The 17,216-nt window shown below is 45.5% G+C and overlaps 2 protein-coding genes across 7 annotated transcripts in view; both read right to left on the reverse strand.

Moving 5' to 3' along the window:
* L3mbtl1 (L3MBTL histone methyl-lysine binding protein 1) overlaps nucleotides 1-3,753 on the reverse strand; it is a 28,457-nt gene extending 24,704 nt beyond the window's left edge. The window contains exons 1-4 of one of the 6 annotated variants that reach the window (XM_038330762.1): nucleotides 3,712-3,753; nucleotides 2,718-2,867; nucleotides 1,480-1,710; nucleotides 46-191 (exon numbers count right to left, since the gene is read on the reverse strand). In XM_038330762.1, coding sequence (XP_038186690.1) covers nucleotides 46-191; nucleotides 1,480-1,601 — 268 coding nt within the window. In that variant the 5' untranslated portion in view covers nucleotides 1,602-1,710; nucleotides 2,718-2,867; nucleotides 3,712-3,753. Of the gene's footprint in view, nucleotides 1-45; nucleotides 192-1,479; nucleotides 1,711-1,976; nucleotides 2,038-2,717; nucleotides 2,910-3,711 lie in introns of those variants that run through there. The other 5 variants (XM_038330763.1, XM_038330765.1, XM_038330767.1 and 2 more) reach the window with 5 other exon arrangements.
* A 9,608-nt stretch (nucleotides 3,754-13,361) lies between these two features.
* Nucleotides 13,362-16,948, reverse strand: Srsf6 (serine and arginine rich splicing factor 6). Its single transcript, XM_038331726.2, has 6 exons — nucleotides 16,690-16,948; nucleotides 16,340-16,488; nucleotides 14,953-15,077; nucleotides 14,639-14,847; nucleotides 14,411-14,494; nucleotides 13,362-14,310 (listed from the first exon to the last, which is right to left on the reverse strand). The coding sequence occupies exons 1-6, from the start codon at nucleotides 16,794-16,796 to the stop codon at nucleotides 13,965-13,967; spliced, it is 1,020 nt and encodes a 339-aa protein (XP_038187654.1). The 5' UTR covers nucleotides 16,797-16,948; the 3' UTR covers nucleotides 13,362-13,964.
* Between the last annotated feature and the right edge of the window lie 268 nt (nucleotides 16,949-17,216).

Raw genomic sequence — 17,216 nt, forward strand, 5'->3', positions numbered from 1 at the left:
TTCTTGAGCAAATACGGGACCTCCAGACCACTGATCTTGACTTACTAGGAATAATAAAGGCAGTTGCAGGTAGGTGAGGACGGGGACCTGCGCTGTCTCTGGCCATCAGGCGCACACTGACCTCCCCTGTGGAAGACCCCTTCAGTGTCCTCAGCACCTCCATTTCCGTGTGTCCCTCCATCCAGATGAGTCTACAAATCAAACACAGTCACCAGGATGATGAGGATGGGGAGGGAAGGGAATTTTTGGAGGAGAAACCAGTCACCTTCAAGTCAGCAACTTGCTGAGAAAGGTCTCATCTCCAAGAGGAATAGAGTGGTCTTTCTGATTGTTTGTTTTTGAGACAGGGTTTCTCTGTGTAACAGCCAGAACTGAAGTGTTTTAGGATACCAGCATCAGGTCTGACTCCTGGCCTTTACCAGGTTATTGACAGAACTCTGTCCAAGCCCTGCATCCTCCCCTGCCCATTATTTGTGAGGATAGGCATAATGGCATGCGTGAGGGTACCACGCACACTGTGTGTACAGAAATGGCTTAGAGAAAGCATGATTCAGGCCAAGGTTCTGTTTGGTCAGTGGCACAGCCCAGGCTAAGTCCAAGCCACATCTTCTTGATCTCCCACTTCCATTCCCTGTCTTTGAGAACTCAGAGTCTTCAGGACTACACTCTACTCTATCCAAAAGGCTCAGTCCTTGTGGAAGGAGACATCTTTCCTGATCTTGTTCTTTTGTGTTTCCCTGTGCACCACTCCCTCCAACCCCAGACACAGCCATGTATGGTTAGCCATAGATTAATTAAAGAGGGCCATAACACCTAGGCTGCAGCCTCTGTTGAACAAATGCATGTACCTGAGTAGCAAAAGAGTAGCATATGAAAACCCAGTCAGTACAAGGTCCAGAAGCTGGGGGTTTAGATTATTGCAAAGCACTGGATTAACATACATGAATCCTGAGTTCAAATCCAGCAGAGGGGTAGGGGAGGAGAGGGGAGAAGAGAAAGGAAGGGGAGGGGACAGGAGGGAAGGGGAGAAGAGAAGAGAAGAATGGTATTCCACAGCATGGTTACCACTCAGCTGCTCCTTAGTAGCCGTGGCTTCAGGCATAGATGGTAAGGAAGAATTTTGAGGCTGAGCCCAGGACGGAGTCTTGAGTTAGACTCTCAGCTTCTCCACATTCACTTAGTACCCGTGACTCCAGATAAGTAGCTTTTCCACTCTGAGCCTCGGTTTTCTTTTCTTTTGTTTTTGTTGTTGTTTTTTGTTTTTTGTTGTTGTTTGTCTGTTTTTCAAGACAAGGTTTCTCTGTATAAAAGCCCTGACTGTCCTGGAACTCACTCTGTAGACCAGGTTGGCCTCGAACTCACAGAGATCTGCCTGCCTCTGCCTTCCAAGTGTTGGGATTAAAGGTATGTGCCACCACTGCCTGGCAAGCCTTAGTCTTCTTAACAGTAAAGTAAAATAAAGGTGACAATGGCACCTACCTGAAGGGGCTTTGGTGAATGCTGGCTGTGAAGTACTGATACCAGCAGGCCTTCGACAGATAGCAATCCTCCCCCTTTAGACAGAAACTCCAGGGAGTTGGGCAACTTCTAGCCAATACCATGGGCACTGCCTACTTGCAAAGTCAAGTTGCAATGGCCGCTGTCTTGTGCCCACCCTCCCTTTCTCTCTTGCTGTTCTCGTGTATTCATTTGTCTCCAAGAGTTTCCTCCCTAAAATGGAATATATTACAGATGTCTATCATTAGAAGTATAAAGCCATGGTATAAACAGATATGTGACCTGCTTAACTAAAGAAGTATTCAAACCAAACAAGATGAGTTTTTAAAACTTGAGTTTATAAAAATCCAGTATCCCGCCATTTCAATTCCAATTCATTTTGCTTTTTACAGCTTAAGTGTTTCTATCACTTAAAAATGTTAGTTTTATGTGTACAGTTGCTTTTGCTGGAGCCTCTGTGCACCGTGTGCATGTAGTACCTGCTGAGGCCAGAAGAGGGCTTCTGATCCTCCTGAAGCTGGAGCTCCCCATGGTTGTCAGAGACCATGTGGTTGCTGGGAATTGAACCTGGGTCCTCTGCAAGAGCAACAGGTGCTCTTAACCCTGAGCCATCTCTCTCTGCCTCTGTGCCACTTTTAGTTATTTTAAACAGAATAAATCGTTTATTTAAAATACTGACAAGTATGAAGAGAGGCTGCTTATCAAAGAACTCTTTAAAAAAAACAAACCAGTTCCCTCTGGCAGGTGTCTCAGAGAAGCAGCTGAAGACGGTCTTTCTGACAGGACTTTGCTGTCTGGTCTCAGCACATCCTGGAGAGCCGGTGAAGTGCCAACACTGCTCTATGCTTTGGGGACAATGGTGCTACTGAGACACAGGGTTCTCATGAGCCTTATACTTTAAGGGATGAGGCTGGAGCTGGAGACACATTCGAAAGTTGTTGCACACAGATGGTGTTTAAGACATAGAACGGAATGCAGAGAAAAGAGGGAAGCCTTGGAGCACCAAAACAATTGCAGATTGGGAGGGCAGAGGAGATCCAGTGCCAGTGAGAACAGCTTGCAGCAAGGTGGGAGGGAGTCAAAAGGGCCCCTTCTGGAGACTAATGGAGACAACTGTCAGCTATCAGCCTCAGATTCTCCGGAATCCTCCAGAGAACTCTCGTTCAAAAGTTCTCTCCCTGAGACAGCTATAGATGCCTATCAAAGCTCCACCCCTTTACCTTCATTTGAGGCATCTCTGCAGGGCCATCTCAAGTTTAGGGATTCCTGCTCCACAGACTGAAGCTCTGTTGAGACTATATGAGCGTTTCACCTTCTCTGTTCCATCTTGCTGGCTTCACAGGGCTATGCCCATAAACCTACACATAAATCTGTGTTTCCAGGAAATCCTACTTAAAACGAGAGTGGTTGCACATAACATTGCTCAATAAACAATTTGTGAATGTATCCATACTGTCTGTCAGGCTTTCCACACACACTCCACCCAGAGCCCTTTGAGGCCTTGTATACAGCAGACACCCAATAAATGCCCTGGTGGTAGGTGTTGGAAAGACAGGAGATAGTTCTGGAGGCACACAGAAAACTTGGAGGGGGTTCCCCCAGCTCGTCCCTGCTGAAGCTGCAACGTAGACGCTAGCGAGTGGAATGCGCTGTTGGAGTGTCCAAACCCACCACCCGCCTCCCTCGACTAATGCAGACAGTTGCAGGCGGGGCGGTCACTGATCCATTTGCTCTGCAGAAGGGTTACTTTTTTTAAACGCCAAAATGGCGGAATTCTTTAGTTTTTTTTTTTCCCCCGCTTATAGCCAATTTTTTAAAAAATCCTATTTTCTGTTTAAAAAAATATTGAAAATCAGTGACAGAGAAAAGTTTGCCAAACGGCCTATGGAAACCCGAACTCGCCCTCCACACCCTCTCATTAATGGAAACTCTTAATTGATTGCATCTCTCTGCAAGGCCGAGTCTCTGCCCTCCCCGCGGCTCTGGATGCCGATAGCAGTGCCGGTGGGCTCGCTCGACCGGCATCCCGCAGCCCCCAAAGGGAGTGCCCAGCCCTGGTACTGCAGAGCCACCTCCCCAACCCGCGGCCAGTGCGGCAGGAACTGGGAAAGAACCTGGGGCGGGGCCCTCAGGACACCTGCACTCGCCACGCCGGCCGGGACCGGGGTGTGACGTCCTGGGAGCCCCAGCCCGAGTCCACCGACCCGTGCTTACCTGCAAGGCTAGCGGGTGTAGCCCGCGCCAAGTGACCGTGGGCACCCGGTGTGGCGCGCGCCTGCGCACACAGGGGGGCGGGTCCGTTCCCTGCAGAGCGCGGCGCGGAGCTGCTTAAGCCGCCTGATCTGAGCGGCCATGGACCCTGGTTGCAGCTTTTGCTTTTTGTCGGAGCGCTGGGGGCGCAGGCTTAATTGCCTCTTCCCCACAGGACCCGGTAGCTTCTCGGGAGAAGTGGGTGGAGATTCTTAGAGTATTCTGGGAACCACGGAGCTGGGAGCGGCTGAGTGATCTATACCAGGCAAGGTGCACCCCTGTATACACTTGGGTCTCCCATTTGGAGAAGGGGATTTCACGATTTTCAGAAAATTCTCCTAGGATGGGTGAAGAGCACGCACATCCAGATCAAGGAAGCTTGGCACCACGCGGCGTCTGGCCTTGGGCTTGCCTGGCATGAAGGACTCTAGCTGTGCCACCCTTTGGCCCTTTGGGTGACCTACTGCCACTGGCTGATGACGTGACCTGGGAACATCACTGCACTCCTGTGCTTCCGTTCAACATTGGAAGACTGTCAAGCCATGTTCTAGAGTTCTATAATGGTTCCTTTAGTGTTGATTCAAGCAGGTCACTGGCTCCTCTTGTGTCTTCCATTTCCTGAGCTCATCTCTCTACCAGATCTCTACTTTATTGGTTCTTATTCGGGTACCACGGCTGTAACATCATAGAAACGAGTAGTTCAAGAGTTTAGGAGACCCTGCGCTCTAGAATGAAGGAAATCTACCAGGTCTTAGTATTCCTAGTTCCTAGCACAGTGGTACTAATGAAAAAATGTCTTCTGGTTGACTCTTCAGTGCCCCACTTCTTTCTTACACACAGGTTTTTAATTTTACCCCCTTATTTTGCCCAGAAGGAAAGTGGTCTAATTTGCTCTTAGGTGATAGCCATCAGCCAAATCTTTAGATTCCTAGTCCAGATGAAAAATGGTTCTTACTTAAATGGTAAACTCTCCCAATTGTTGTGACCAACAGTTTAAACTATTTTTTACATGTGTTGTCTGGTCTCAACAGTTCTGAACACATTTTGTATTCTCAGGGACAAGATTAGTCAGAAAAAGGATGGGGACTGCCATGATCATAGAAGCCTCTTTAAACACACCAACACACAACCACTGCTCTTTTTGTTTATCTCTGTTCAGAATATGCTTATCTAAGATTTCAAAATGGTTAAGTATTAAAGTGGTTAAACCTATTAGAACACATGGTTTCTCAATAACAAATCCATCTTTTAGTGATTCAAACTGATGCATGAAATTTGAGCAGGTGGGATTCAAAAACAGCTCATATAGACTTCAGTTGCTATTTTCTGCCTATTTACATTCTCATTGGTCTTAATACCTGTTGTTCATTCCAACACCTCCAGGGATGAAGAGTCCCTTCCAAGCTGATGTGATATGGGCAGCTCTGCCCCTATGCTCAGTTTTACTCTGCTGGCCCCAGCTTGCTTTAAGAAGAGAGTGAGCAAGTCCAATGCTTCCTTCATATCCCACCCCCTTCCCAAGACTGGGCCCAGATGGTGTTGACACAGAGAAGCATGGAGGAAACTTGTTTGGAGGCAGCCCATTCTTCCTGTTTCACTAGGAGTTGAAGTCACTGTTGCAGTAGTCCAAGGATCTCAGAATAGCAGGGTTTTGCTCTTCATGTGAAAACATCTCTGCTTCCCCAAACACGTCAGACTGTGCAAATTGGGAATCCTTTTAACACAGAAATTCCCTCTCTAAAGATACCTAAAAAGGTTAAAATATCACAAGGGAGCCCGGTGGTGGTGGCACAGTACTCAGGACACAGAGGCAGGCAGATCTCTTGAGCTCAAGGCTAGCCTGGTCTACAGGGAGTTCCAGGATAGCCAGGCTTGTTAATTCACTGAACTTGTAACGGGGAATCATTAGGAGCAGGACACAGGGAAGCAGCAACTCTGTCCTGGCATCTCTTGTCATGGAGGGGTAGGGCGAGGCCCAAGTGACTGGAATCTTCGATTTTATCACTCACAGTGACAGCAGATGAGGCATTAAGTCTTTGTGGTATTGTGGACTTGGAACTAAAATTCCCTGTCCAAAGATCACTCATTTTCTGAATGAGTGGGGGTGCCTTTCAAACTGTCCCTTGCTTCCCTTGCTGGAGGAAATAGTTATTATTAACTGACTCCATTTTTTTTCCTTTGGCTTGTTCTAAATCATTTCTCCTCAGCTCACCTTGACTTCCAGAAAGCTCTGCAGACTGTTAATTTTTTGGGGGGGGGAGGGGTTCGAGACAAGGTTTCTCTGTGTAACAGTCCTGGCTGTCCTGGAACTTTGTAGACCAGGCTGGCCTTGAACTCAGAGATCTGCCTGCCTCTGGCTCCCAAGTGCTGGGATTAAAAGAATGTGCCACCATCGCCACAGGCTGGTAATCTTATGTCAGAACTCAGCTGCCCACTCAATGATTCCCCAGGTGACAGCAATAACCCCACAGAACTAGCCCTGTATGACCAAAGCTGCTTGGCTGTGTGTTTTTTTTTTACCCCAAGTTCTGTCTTTCTGGAGTAGCCCTCAAGCTCCTGTTAGTATCATGGAGTCTAGGAGGCCGGTCCCATTCTTTCTAGATGGCCATACTAAATTCTTTACTGGGAACAGAATCCATGCATACTAGACCAAACCCTACATCCTCAAGCCCCTTCTTGTAGTGAGGAGGCGAGCAGGTCTGTTTTTCCTCCCGCCTGGATCCCACACGGCTAGCTTTACACGCGAAATAACAACACACAAACTGTATTCTTTTAAACACTGCCTGGCCCATTAGTTTTAGCCTCTTATTGGATAATTCTCACATCTTTCTTTAACCCATATTTAATAATCTGTGTAACACTACTAGTGGTGTCTTACCAGGAAAGACTCAGCATGTCTGACCTGGCGGCTGGCTCCATCGCATCTGACCCAGAGAAGAGAGGCATGGCGATTGCCCGAGGCATCTGCCTCACTCCCAGCATCCTGTTCTGTCTACTCCACCCACCTATGTTCTAACCTATCAGGCCAAGCAGTTTATTAATTAACCAATGAAATCAACAGATAGAAGACCCTCCTCCATCACCTTCTTTTAGATAAAAGGTCCTATTGAGACAGTTTCGCTAATGTAATCCTATGTCAGCCTCCCAAGTAGGTGGGATTACAGGTAAGAGTAACAAGCTCAATTTAGCCACTATTCAGGCTCTTAAGGTACAGCCAAATTTGGCTTTGGGGACCAAGAATTAGGCAACTACCTCATTAGACTACAGGTCTAGGAAAATACATAGGCCATTTGGGGTGGGCTCAGGAAGCGTTTTTATTTGGATGCTTAGTGCTTAGTGGAGACATATCATCTGAGGATCGAATCCCTAAACTCATACCACATGCACTAGGAATCACACACACACTACCCTGTAGAAAGTATTGTGTGTATATGATGTGAGTGAAGGTATACATGTGCTCATGAATGGAGGTCAGAGTACAACTTTTGGGAGTCAGTTCTTTTCTTAAATCATGATGTCCATGGACCGAGCTCCTGATGCCAAGCTTGCAAGCATGCATGGCAAAGCTTTTACTTGCTGAGCCATCTTGCTGGGCAGTCATATTGAAGCAAGAAAGGCAAAGCAAAAATTGGCTCTGGGTAAGTGATTTACTTGTACAATAAATGTACTACTCCAAAGAAACAAAAAAATCAGTCATGGAAACCTGCCCATTTAACCATCAGCAGGCCCATCTATACCAACTTGAGGTACCAGTACAGTTTGAAGAGTATAGGACTCAAAGGCACATTCATGTAGTCCTGGTAACTGAGGCAAGATTTCTTGAGCCCAGTTCTGGGCTTGCCTGGGCAAAATAACAAGGTACCATACTGTAAACAGGTTACCCTCAGACTTTTTGTATGTAAGGGTGCTCTGACTGCATGTTATGTTTGTTCCTCATGTGTGCCTGAATACCCTGGGTCCCCTGGAAGGACAGCCAGTGCTCTTAACCACTGACTCATCTCTCTAGCCCTAGACTGCTTTATCTATTAAGGCTGCTGGGGCTGGTTTGTTTTGGAAATTTTGCTTTCACCCGATTTCTTGGAAAGTCAGCCAAATAGCTTAATTTGGGTTGGTAACAGAACTTTTACCAGGAATAACTCCTCCACTTTGGTCTATTGTCATGTTTACACATGCTATGTTTTGTGTCTGCATGCACATGCTTACATGTCTAGAGGACAACATGCAGTTCTTTTGACCGTGTTGTGTTCCAAGGACTGAACTCAGGTTGTGTCAAGCTTGGTAGAAAGTGCTTTTATCTGTTGAGCCATCTCCTGTACCCCCATTTTAGTCTATTCTCTTAGGGTTTACTGCTGGAGCTCAATCCAAAACAATGACCCCCTGAAGCTTTCACAGGGGAAAGGAAGCTCACAATTTTGGCTTGTGAGCGCAACCTCAGACTGCAGATGCTGCACCATTTCTTTTGAATACACAGGCTGTGGAAGCCTGGGGTCTGAGTAGTACAGGATCCCAGAAAGAACAGAGGACCAGAGAAATAAAAAGCGATGGGACAGCCTGACTCAGTACGTAGCCCTTCAGAAATGTATCACAAGGTTCCAGATACTCTGGATAGGTAGGTTAATTCAGCTGAGCAGACTCAAGCAGACACAGGACAAGGTGAGAGTAGATGCTTAAGTCCATCCAGCCCTGCAATCTCAAGCCCCATTGTTAAGATCACAGTGACACCAGTAAGATACACCATTGAGGGGAAGAATGAAGACATTCCTTCTTCCTGTGGCCATCTTGTTTGCAGACTAGCATAAATATTTGGACTAGCTGCCTAAATAGTCCAAAGGAAGGGACAGACCCTTACATAAAAGCCTAGTTTAGGAACTCTAGGGTTTTAACACTCATTGAGAAGACTGGTTAGCTGATGCATCTCCAGCTCCCTGAGCTGGGCACTGCAACCACTTAAGCCTTAAAAAAAGGTCCAAATGACCATCTATACTGTTTACTTGCTCTTTGTGCCTTCAAAAAGTTGAAGTATAGTAATCATCAAATGGTATCTTAGGGTGGAGAGAGGAAACGATGTATTGCTGAGGGAATCCTAGTCCTCATCAGAATACCACTGAGGAGGCCAGGTGATGGCTCAGGGGCTAAAAGCACTTGCTGCCAGTTCTGGTCATTTGAGGTCAATTTCCAGAACCCACATGGTAGGAGGAAACTGCTGAAAGCAGTCTTCTGGCACCCACATACATAATAACGTAAAAAAAAAAAATACCATATATCAGGAATATAGCTGTGGTAGAACACCTATCTGGAATGCATAAAGTCCCAGCAACTTTGCTGCCCAACACTACAGAATGTCATGAAACACTGGGTTCTCAAGTAGAGGTTTGGAATGTGGTCAACACAGACCAAGAGATTGTTCAGTTACATAGCAGTTTCCTGAAAATTTGGGTGTGGCGCTATTTTCTCAATCTTTTTGCAGTGTCAGGTACAGAATGTGCTGCCAGCACTATAACCATTAACACTCCTGGCCTGTGACTCAACTGTACTGAAATTATAGGCAGGTGCCACCACTTAGCTCCAGGGCAGGATCTGGGGTAGCAGGGCCAAATGGAACTTGATGACTGAAACGTGGTGGTGGTCTGTGATGGTAGTCATGTTAGGACTGCAAGGTCTCAAACCCATAGCTAGAAAAGTGCTAACTCAAGCACACCCCAGGTCCATACCTTTGTATGCAGGTAACGTTCTGTTAGGGGAACTCAACTGAGTGCAGTCACAACTAAAAGGAAACTAGCATAATAAATAATAGATAAAATTTTCTTTTCTAATTCTAGAAACAGGCACCATCTACTTTAGAAATCAAGTGCTCTGATGAACTGAGAATTGGCTTCACAAAGGACTAGAGTAAGATGGGGTCCTTCATTTCAAAGTGTTCCTTTTCTCAATAAAGGCCAAAGCAGAAGGGCTTCCTTATCAGGTCAGCTAGAATTGGCCTGAGTACCTATTGCCTCTCATTTCTTGAGAGGCCAAATAAACAACTGTTTTCTGTATGACTTCAAACCTGAGCATGAAGTGATTCCCTCTGCTCTGTTGGGCCTGGTGCAGGGAAGTCCCACACCAATACTCCCCTGACAATTTCATGAGAGCTTATTAGGACATGTAAGGCTGGATTCCACCCAGTATTTCTGGATCAGTGTGTCCAGGGTGGGACCTGAGAAGCTCCATTTCAAACAAGTTCCCAGCTGTTGATTTAGGTAAACATCTGTGAAAAATAAAACCTATCCATTTACAGCAAATGCATGGCATTGGATATACTTTCATTTGAGCAAAACCAAGATTGGGAGAATACACAATGACCTAGCTTCTTCAATCTTTATGGGGCAATGGAAAAATGTTTATAAACCCATTGGGAGCAAACTTACTTATGCAGCCCTGATTTCAAAAATCATCTTGTGTTGGATTACAGGCTTTGGCCACATTTGACAGGGCTTAAAGAGATTTTAGATGCCCTCTAGAACTATGTACTGTATCATTAACATTATTAAATGCCTAGGGTTACCTTCAAAATTGAAAGCACACAGGTATATACTGTTAAAGCTTAAGTGGGTGGTGGTTTATCCCACTATTCTTACTGGTGTTTTAAATTCACTATAAAAGTTAACAGCAATGGTCAAGTGTCATGGCACATGTCTATAATCCCAGCTCTCAGGCTGAGGCATCTTAAACTGCTATGAGTTTGAGGTCACCTAGATCAGAGTGACTGTCTCAAAACATGAATGATACCTATTTTGTACACAGAAGCCCCCAAAACATCCTTCTGTAGTTTGTCACTTCTTAACCCAAAATGTTTGGGGATTTTGTTAACTGAGAGCTAGTGTACTGGAACCAGTGCCCTGGGATATTCAGACTACTACATGTCTATCTATTACTCATGCTGTCAAGAAGCATCTCCAAAGAAGAGTGCAATACCTGCATGTCCTACTTCCTTAAGGAATCAGGTGGACTTCACGGCATCACCCTTTGTTTACATTTTATTTTGGAACTGAAATTCCTTTCTGGTCAAACTAGTGCCCATTCCTTTAGTAACTGCTACAGTAGAAGCCTGTGAATAACTACTGAGAGTCAGGTCTACCCACAAAGGCTATTTATTTAGGATCTGAAGACAACTGTACTAACCCACCCTTTTAACAAAGGCTACACTTGTGGTTAGAAATTTAAAATTATCAAGAGTCTGAGGTGGTAGGATTGCTGAGCTGAAGGTCAGCCCCTAAATAGTGTCAAGAAAAAAGGGACAAGCACAAGTACAAATGTGATACTACATGCCACTGATACCGCCTTAACATTTTAAGTCCAAAGTCATTGTTAGTTTGAGACCAGTCTAAGAAATAAAAAGACACCTTAAATAGTGTCTACCTTAGTATCTAAACTTCATTCTTAGAAAAACAAGGAACTCTACCACCATGTATATGAAATCAGATTGACCACAGGTGAGGCTTTTGAGAACAACATTAAGCAATAGGAATGCAATGGTATTGAAAGCTAAACCTGCAAAGCCTAGAGTACCCAGGATTAAGGACATAGGTTAAGGATTTGCAAAGTATTTAAAATTTCCTAATTTGAGAAACTGTGTTGAAAATATCAATCACAAGGTAAAAATGGACAAGAGTAAATACAGGAAAATAAGACAAACCCTCTACTGTCCCCGAACTCTGCCTTCTAGAGCTAAAGTAAGAGCACATATCAACTGCTAGCCAATGCTAGCTCAATGCTACAGCTCAAAAAAAAACCACTGGCCAAGTACTTGGTGCCAAGGGACAACACAATAAACTCAGAACACGTCTTTCCCTTGGTAAGCATTTTATTGAGATAAAGCATAAAATAGGTTAACAAAGTAGAAAAAAAGAATATCCAAGATGAAAGCAATGTTAACACAGGAGGAGTGGGAACATAAAGGCTGAAGTAGGCAGGACTCAAACTGGCCATAAAGGCACTGTGGCATATCAAGAAACGCTATCACGTCCAACAGGACTCAAGATGTTCCCCACTTCTCTTGTGCTCTTTTATCGGTTGGTTCTGTTGATACTCCACCCAGGGCATCTCCAATGTGTGCAAGATGGGATCCTTAGATTCTGCGTATTAGTTGGTAGAACTGAATTCACTAGTCAGTAAGGAACTAAACATTTTAAGTCAAATTTGCTAAGGCAAACGCTTTAAATGCAGTGGTTTATTTAGTGCATTTAACAACTAGGGTCTACAGGTACGAAATAGGCCTAGATTTTTAATAAAATGGCCTTTGCCCCTATGGGTGTTGGCATTTACCTATACATTATATGCTTATTGGGGCAGCTAAAGTTAGTCAAATGCCTCCATCATGTACTACATTAACAGAAGGCAAGCCCAGTTGAAGATGCGTGCAGTCAGAAAGCCAAATTTTACTGATAACCTTTCTTCCCTTTAAAAGACTGTGGCTCAGAAAGCTTTTATATATTTTTCCCTGAAAACAAAGAACTTTGGTCAAACCCAATTCTTAAAGAGCCATCACTTCTGTCTTTGAACAGGCAAAATAGTAAACTACGACCAGAAACAATTTTCTTTTAACTTCTGAAATTTACACTGGAAAAATAAACCTATTTCTTATAAACATCTAAACAAAGCATCAAAGAAAAGATGACTAAAGCAGCAGCTTTATCTGACACTATTAAGTTAGTCTTTTAGATTTTGTAACAGAAATTTCTTGAAAACATTCTCCTTTCCCTGTTTCCAAGTATTCCCAGCTACTGATACCTATGTAGGCCCTTGAATACCCAATGTCCCACTCAGCCTCATTGTATTGCATGTCTTCTGATTATTCAGTCCCACACAGCAACCCTATAACACTATAATCCAACCCTTGCTAGGTTATGTACCAACAGCCGAGGAAGCCAATTCATCTACACCTTGACTAAAAACCGAAGAAGTATTTAGGATGAAATGACTTTAAGACGTCTGAACAACAAAAGGGTTGTAAGGTAATTCACTTATTGATTGCAGTCTCAACGAACTGGGCTTTTGGATGCATGGAAACTGCAAGTCCAGTTATTCCTACAAGTTTGCACTGCTTATTTTAACTAGGTTTCCACAGTGTTCATAATGCTTTACGTATAAAGCATAAAGCATTTCAGTTTATCCATTTCACTGTTTTGGCAAACCAACCACAAAAGCCCCACTAACACAATGGGACTGATTGTTGGGAAGTTATAACCAGCAAATATCTTACCAAGTAGTCTGCTACGCACCTGTTACATATAAGCAACTTTCAGCAGAAAATGCAGCATTATGTGCTTTTCCCACTTTGAGTAAGGTAACTAAATTTCTAATCAAATAAAGGCTACTTCTGTTTTCAAAACATTAGAGACCATCAAACCATACACTAACACTAATCACACTGACCACTTCCAGAACACAGGATAACAAGATCCCAAGTACTAGGACCTACTTCTTGAAGAGTTCATTTGTAATCCTTTAGTTTCTTTAAAAACATATTAATTGGACAAAATCTTGTGACACTAACTACAAAGTCCCTTTTACTTTTAACTCAACTTATTAAAGGGGCAGAAAAGACTTTGGTAGATTTAATTAACAGCACAAAATAAGGTTATCCAAACTGATTAATTTATTGCTGGTCTGAGGCTTGCCTTGTTTTTACACTTCAATGAAACTTACACTATCTCCATAAATGGCAGGTATCAACACTTACAGGGCCCTAAGCAGTGACCTATTCAATAAGGCAATCATCTTGGTAGCAAACTTTTATTTAAATCTTACATAACTCAAGCTTTATAAAAAGCCAACATAATTGAAAATTTGGGTTCTCCCTGTAAAGCCTGCAATATCCAAAGCTTGAAACAGTTAATTTAAAAATAAGCAAACAAAACAACAGAACCCTGCAGCAGATCCTGCTGCAATATTTAAAAAAAAAAAAAATCTAAATGAGCTTAATCTTTACAAAAGTTATTTTAGGCTCAAAGGCTATAAAATCAAAATTATCTTAATTCTACAAAGAAGGGACAGGGCTTCATATTACCACTTTAAAACCTCATCTTTTTTCATTAAATTTGGCCACAAATTAAATTCCTGTGTTCCCTTTTCAGGAAATCCTCTTGAAGAGGCCAAGTACAAACTCGGAAGAGTAACTGTCTAAGCAAGTAGGAAAGTGTTCTGTTAATAGTGTGCAAAGAACGTAGAGTTCAGGGTTAATCTCTGGAACTTGATCTGGACCTTGAACGAGATCTAGAACGGGACCTGGATGCTCTTTTTGGTGGAGGGGACACAGAACGGGCCTTTGAAGGTGGAGCAGGCAGAGGTGAATGGGATCGAGACTGGCTCCGGGATCTGGATTTTGACTTTATATCTCCTTTTCCATTTTCTTTGGGGGACCGAGAACGTGACCTACTTCGGGACTTCCCATACTCATCCTTAGATCTGCTTCTTGAATGTGAGTGGGAACCCCGATCAGACTTGGGCTTAGATTTGCTCTTTGATCTGGATTTCCTGCCTTTTGAGCGGGATCGAGATCGACCTTTGCTCCGCGACCTAGATCTGTGTAAAAAAAAAGTCAGATTTTTCAGTATCTTGTCAGAAAACACATGTATGCCACCAACAGATAAAATTAAGAGAGACCCAATATCACAATATTTACCGGGAGCGACTTTTTGAGATACTTCGAGATCTACTGCGGCTGCTCCTGCGACTCCTACTCCGTGACCTTCTTCTAGAGCGTGATCTATACACAAGAGACAGAGACATTTTTAATCTCTATAAGAACGTGTTTGTACTACTCAGCATCTGTTTACTATAACCAATAAACACCATAAATTTAATTAAGCAACAACTGAAAACTACAAGCCCCCCCAGCCCCTCATGTTACCTGGATCTACTTCCAGAATAAGAGCGCCTATGGCTTGTTCGTGGCTTATCTTCAATAAGCCTAATATTTCTGCCATTTATTTCTGTGCCATCCAGTTTATCCAAAGCACGCTTCATGTCAGAGTAGGATCTAAATTCAATTACACCCTCATTTGTGCGTTCTTTGTGAGCATCTGCATAAGTCACCTCTCCTGCTTGCCGCATGAAATCCTAAAACAGTAAGACTGATAAGCCCCAGAAATCTAGAGCACGTCTACATAGCACTAACTCTTAAGGAAATGACCGCCCACTGTCACTTAAAGCCCAGGTACATACCTTTAAGTCTTGCCAACTGCAACGACTAGACAAATTTTCTACAATAAGCCTGAATTCTGTACGAACAGGTGGTCCATATTTGTCTCTGCCAGAAGTTCTCCGACTGCTGTATCCACCTCCACCACCTTTATCACACGGAGGGAGTAATTAGATGCATCGCAATGACAGGGACACGTTTTTGAAAGTTAGTACAAACATAGCAACTTTTATTACTGGAGTAGGACTTTGCTATTATACCGCTAAACCCTCGATACATTTGTGATTTGCCACAAATTAAATTATGGGCAAGTCAAATAGACTAAATCCAACTAACCCTCTCCTGCAATCTGTTAGAGAGTGACTGCTCCTTTATTCAATTTACCTCGCTAAGTTTTATTTTACAGAACATTGTAAAATATAAAACTTAACTGATTACATGCATTTCTACATTTTACAAAAATGTTTACTAGTTACACTAAGTACTTACATCACAGTGTGAGGTTTTTGGTGGTGGTTTGGCCACAAAACACGCAAGGTAACAGTCACCTAGTTCAGATTAACCAGTTTTGTCTAACCCTTGGAATCCTCACCATCACCCTGCGTCTAATGGCAAAAGGCTGCTGTCGTCATGGCTTCCGGTAAGGTCAGCCAAAGGGTCATAGGGCAAGGGTCACACAATGTATGGAAAAGCCAAGGCCAATCAGGAAAGGCAGTCATCTTAGCCTCAGTGGACACAGCCTCAGCCCCATTGGTCACTTTTAAATTGAAACATCAAGGACTTGTTAAAAAGTTTGAATTCAACATGCAACAATTTCAACATTAAACATTTCACATAACCAAACCCCCCAACCCCCACCCAGTAACATGCCCCAACTAGTTCCAATACAGCATAAAGCTTATTTAGATTTACTTTGTGGTGTTCTACCACATTACTTAGTTTAAAATGGCATTTTCTTTGGCCCTCGTCCAGTCTCCCCTCTCCTAAGACTTATGCTTCAAGCTCCTCCCCCCTTCCCCGCCCCCTGCCCCACCCCCGCCCCAGCTCTCCTTAAAACTTCCTCAAAGCTAGCTAAGGCACTGACAGATAAGCAAGGGGGAATAGTACAAATACAGGCAACCCTCGCTTTCCACGTGCGGAGAGCCCGCGTCAGTGCCAACGAGGGCCAACTGAAGCCATCCCTTCCAAACTTAGCCAACCTGCCACCCGACCCAATCCCCGCGCTCCGGTGTCCCGTGGCTACCCGAGCATGCGTGGAGGGAGAGGGGCCCCGGGAACACCCAGGGCCAACGACCCCCGGCCTCCGCGCCTGCCCGGGTTGGGGAGGTTCCGCCCTGCTCCGCCCCCGTGACTGCACCCACCGCCCCCTCCCGGTACCCAGGACGCGGAGCGCGCGGGGGAAAGACTCACTGCGGCTTCCGTAGCTGTAGCCATCGCGGTCGCGGCGCGGGCCCCGGGCGTGCTCTACGATCACGCGCTCGCCGCACAGCTCCTTGCTGTTCAGCTCGTAAACGGCGTCGTCGGCGTCGCGGGAGTCCTCGAACTCCACGAAACCGTACCTGAGGAGGGGCGGAGCGCGGGCCGCGCACCGGCGGGCGGGTCGTTAGCCGGCGCCGCGCGCTCCCGCGACCTCCCCTGCGCGCGCTCGAGGCGCCGCCGCCATTTTGGAGGCCCTGCCACGCGGCGTCGCGGCCTCGGTCGACTCGGTCTTTGGGGGGGCTCCCTCCGCCACGGGGCGCGGACCCCCAGATGCGACTCACCCATTTTTGAGGTCGATTTCGAGGAGTCGGCCGTAGCCGCTGAAAAAGCGCTGGATGTCCTTCTCGCGGACATTGTAGCTCAGGCGTCCTATGTAGACGCGAGGCATGGCCGTGGCGGGTGGGTTCCCGGGGGCTAGCTGAGGTGCGGCGGGCCGCGGGGCAGGGCTGCGGTGCGGGTGCGGGGACGGCGAAAGCCCGAACACGCGCCTCACACCGCAGCTGCGGCCGAGTCAGCCACACAATGGTGAGCGCGCGCGCAGGCCTACGCTATAAGCGTCCGGGGGCGGGGCGCTGCGCGTGACGTCGGCGCGCAGCACGTCTTCTCCCGCTCCGCGGTCTGCTCTGGAGAGGTCGGAGCTGCTGGCGGCGCGTGCCTGGCTAGGTGCGAGCCGATCTCGCCACCGAAATGGTCCCCGGTGCTCGGTACCCATCTCCGTCCACAGCCAGGACCAGGCCCTTTGACTGTTGCCTTTTAATAAACTGTTCTCGTGCCCAAGCATGCGGAGGACGGCCCCTGCTTTTTATTG

Source organism: Arvicola amphibius, chromosome 5, assembly GCF_903992535.2.
Source record: "Arvicola amphibius chromosome 5, mArvAmp1.2, whole genome shotgun sequence".
NCBI classification, from domain to species: domain Eukaryota; kingdom Metazoa; phylum Chordata; class Mammalia; order Rodentia; family Cricetidae; genus Arvicola; species Arvicola amphibius.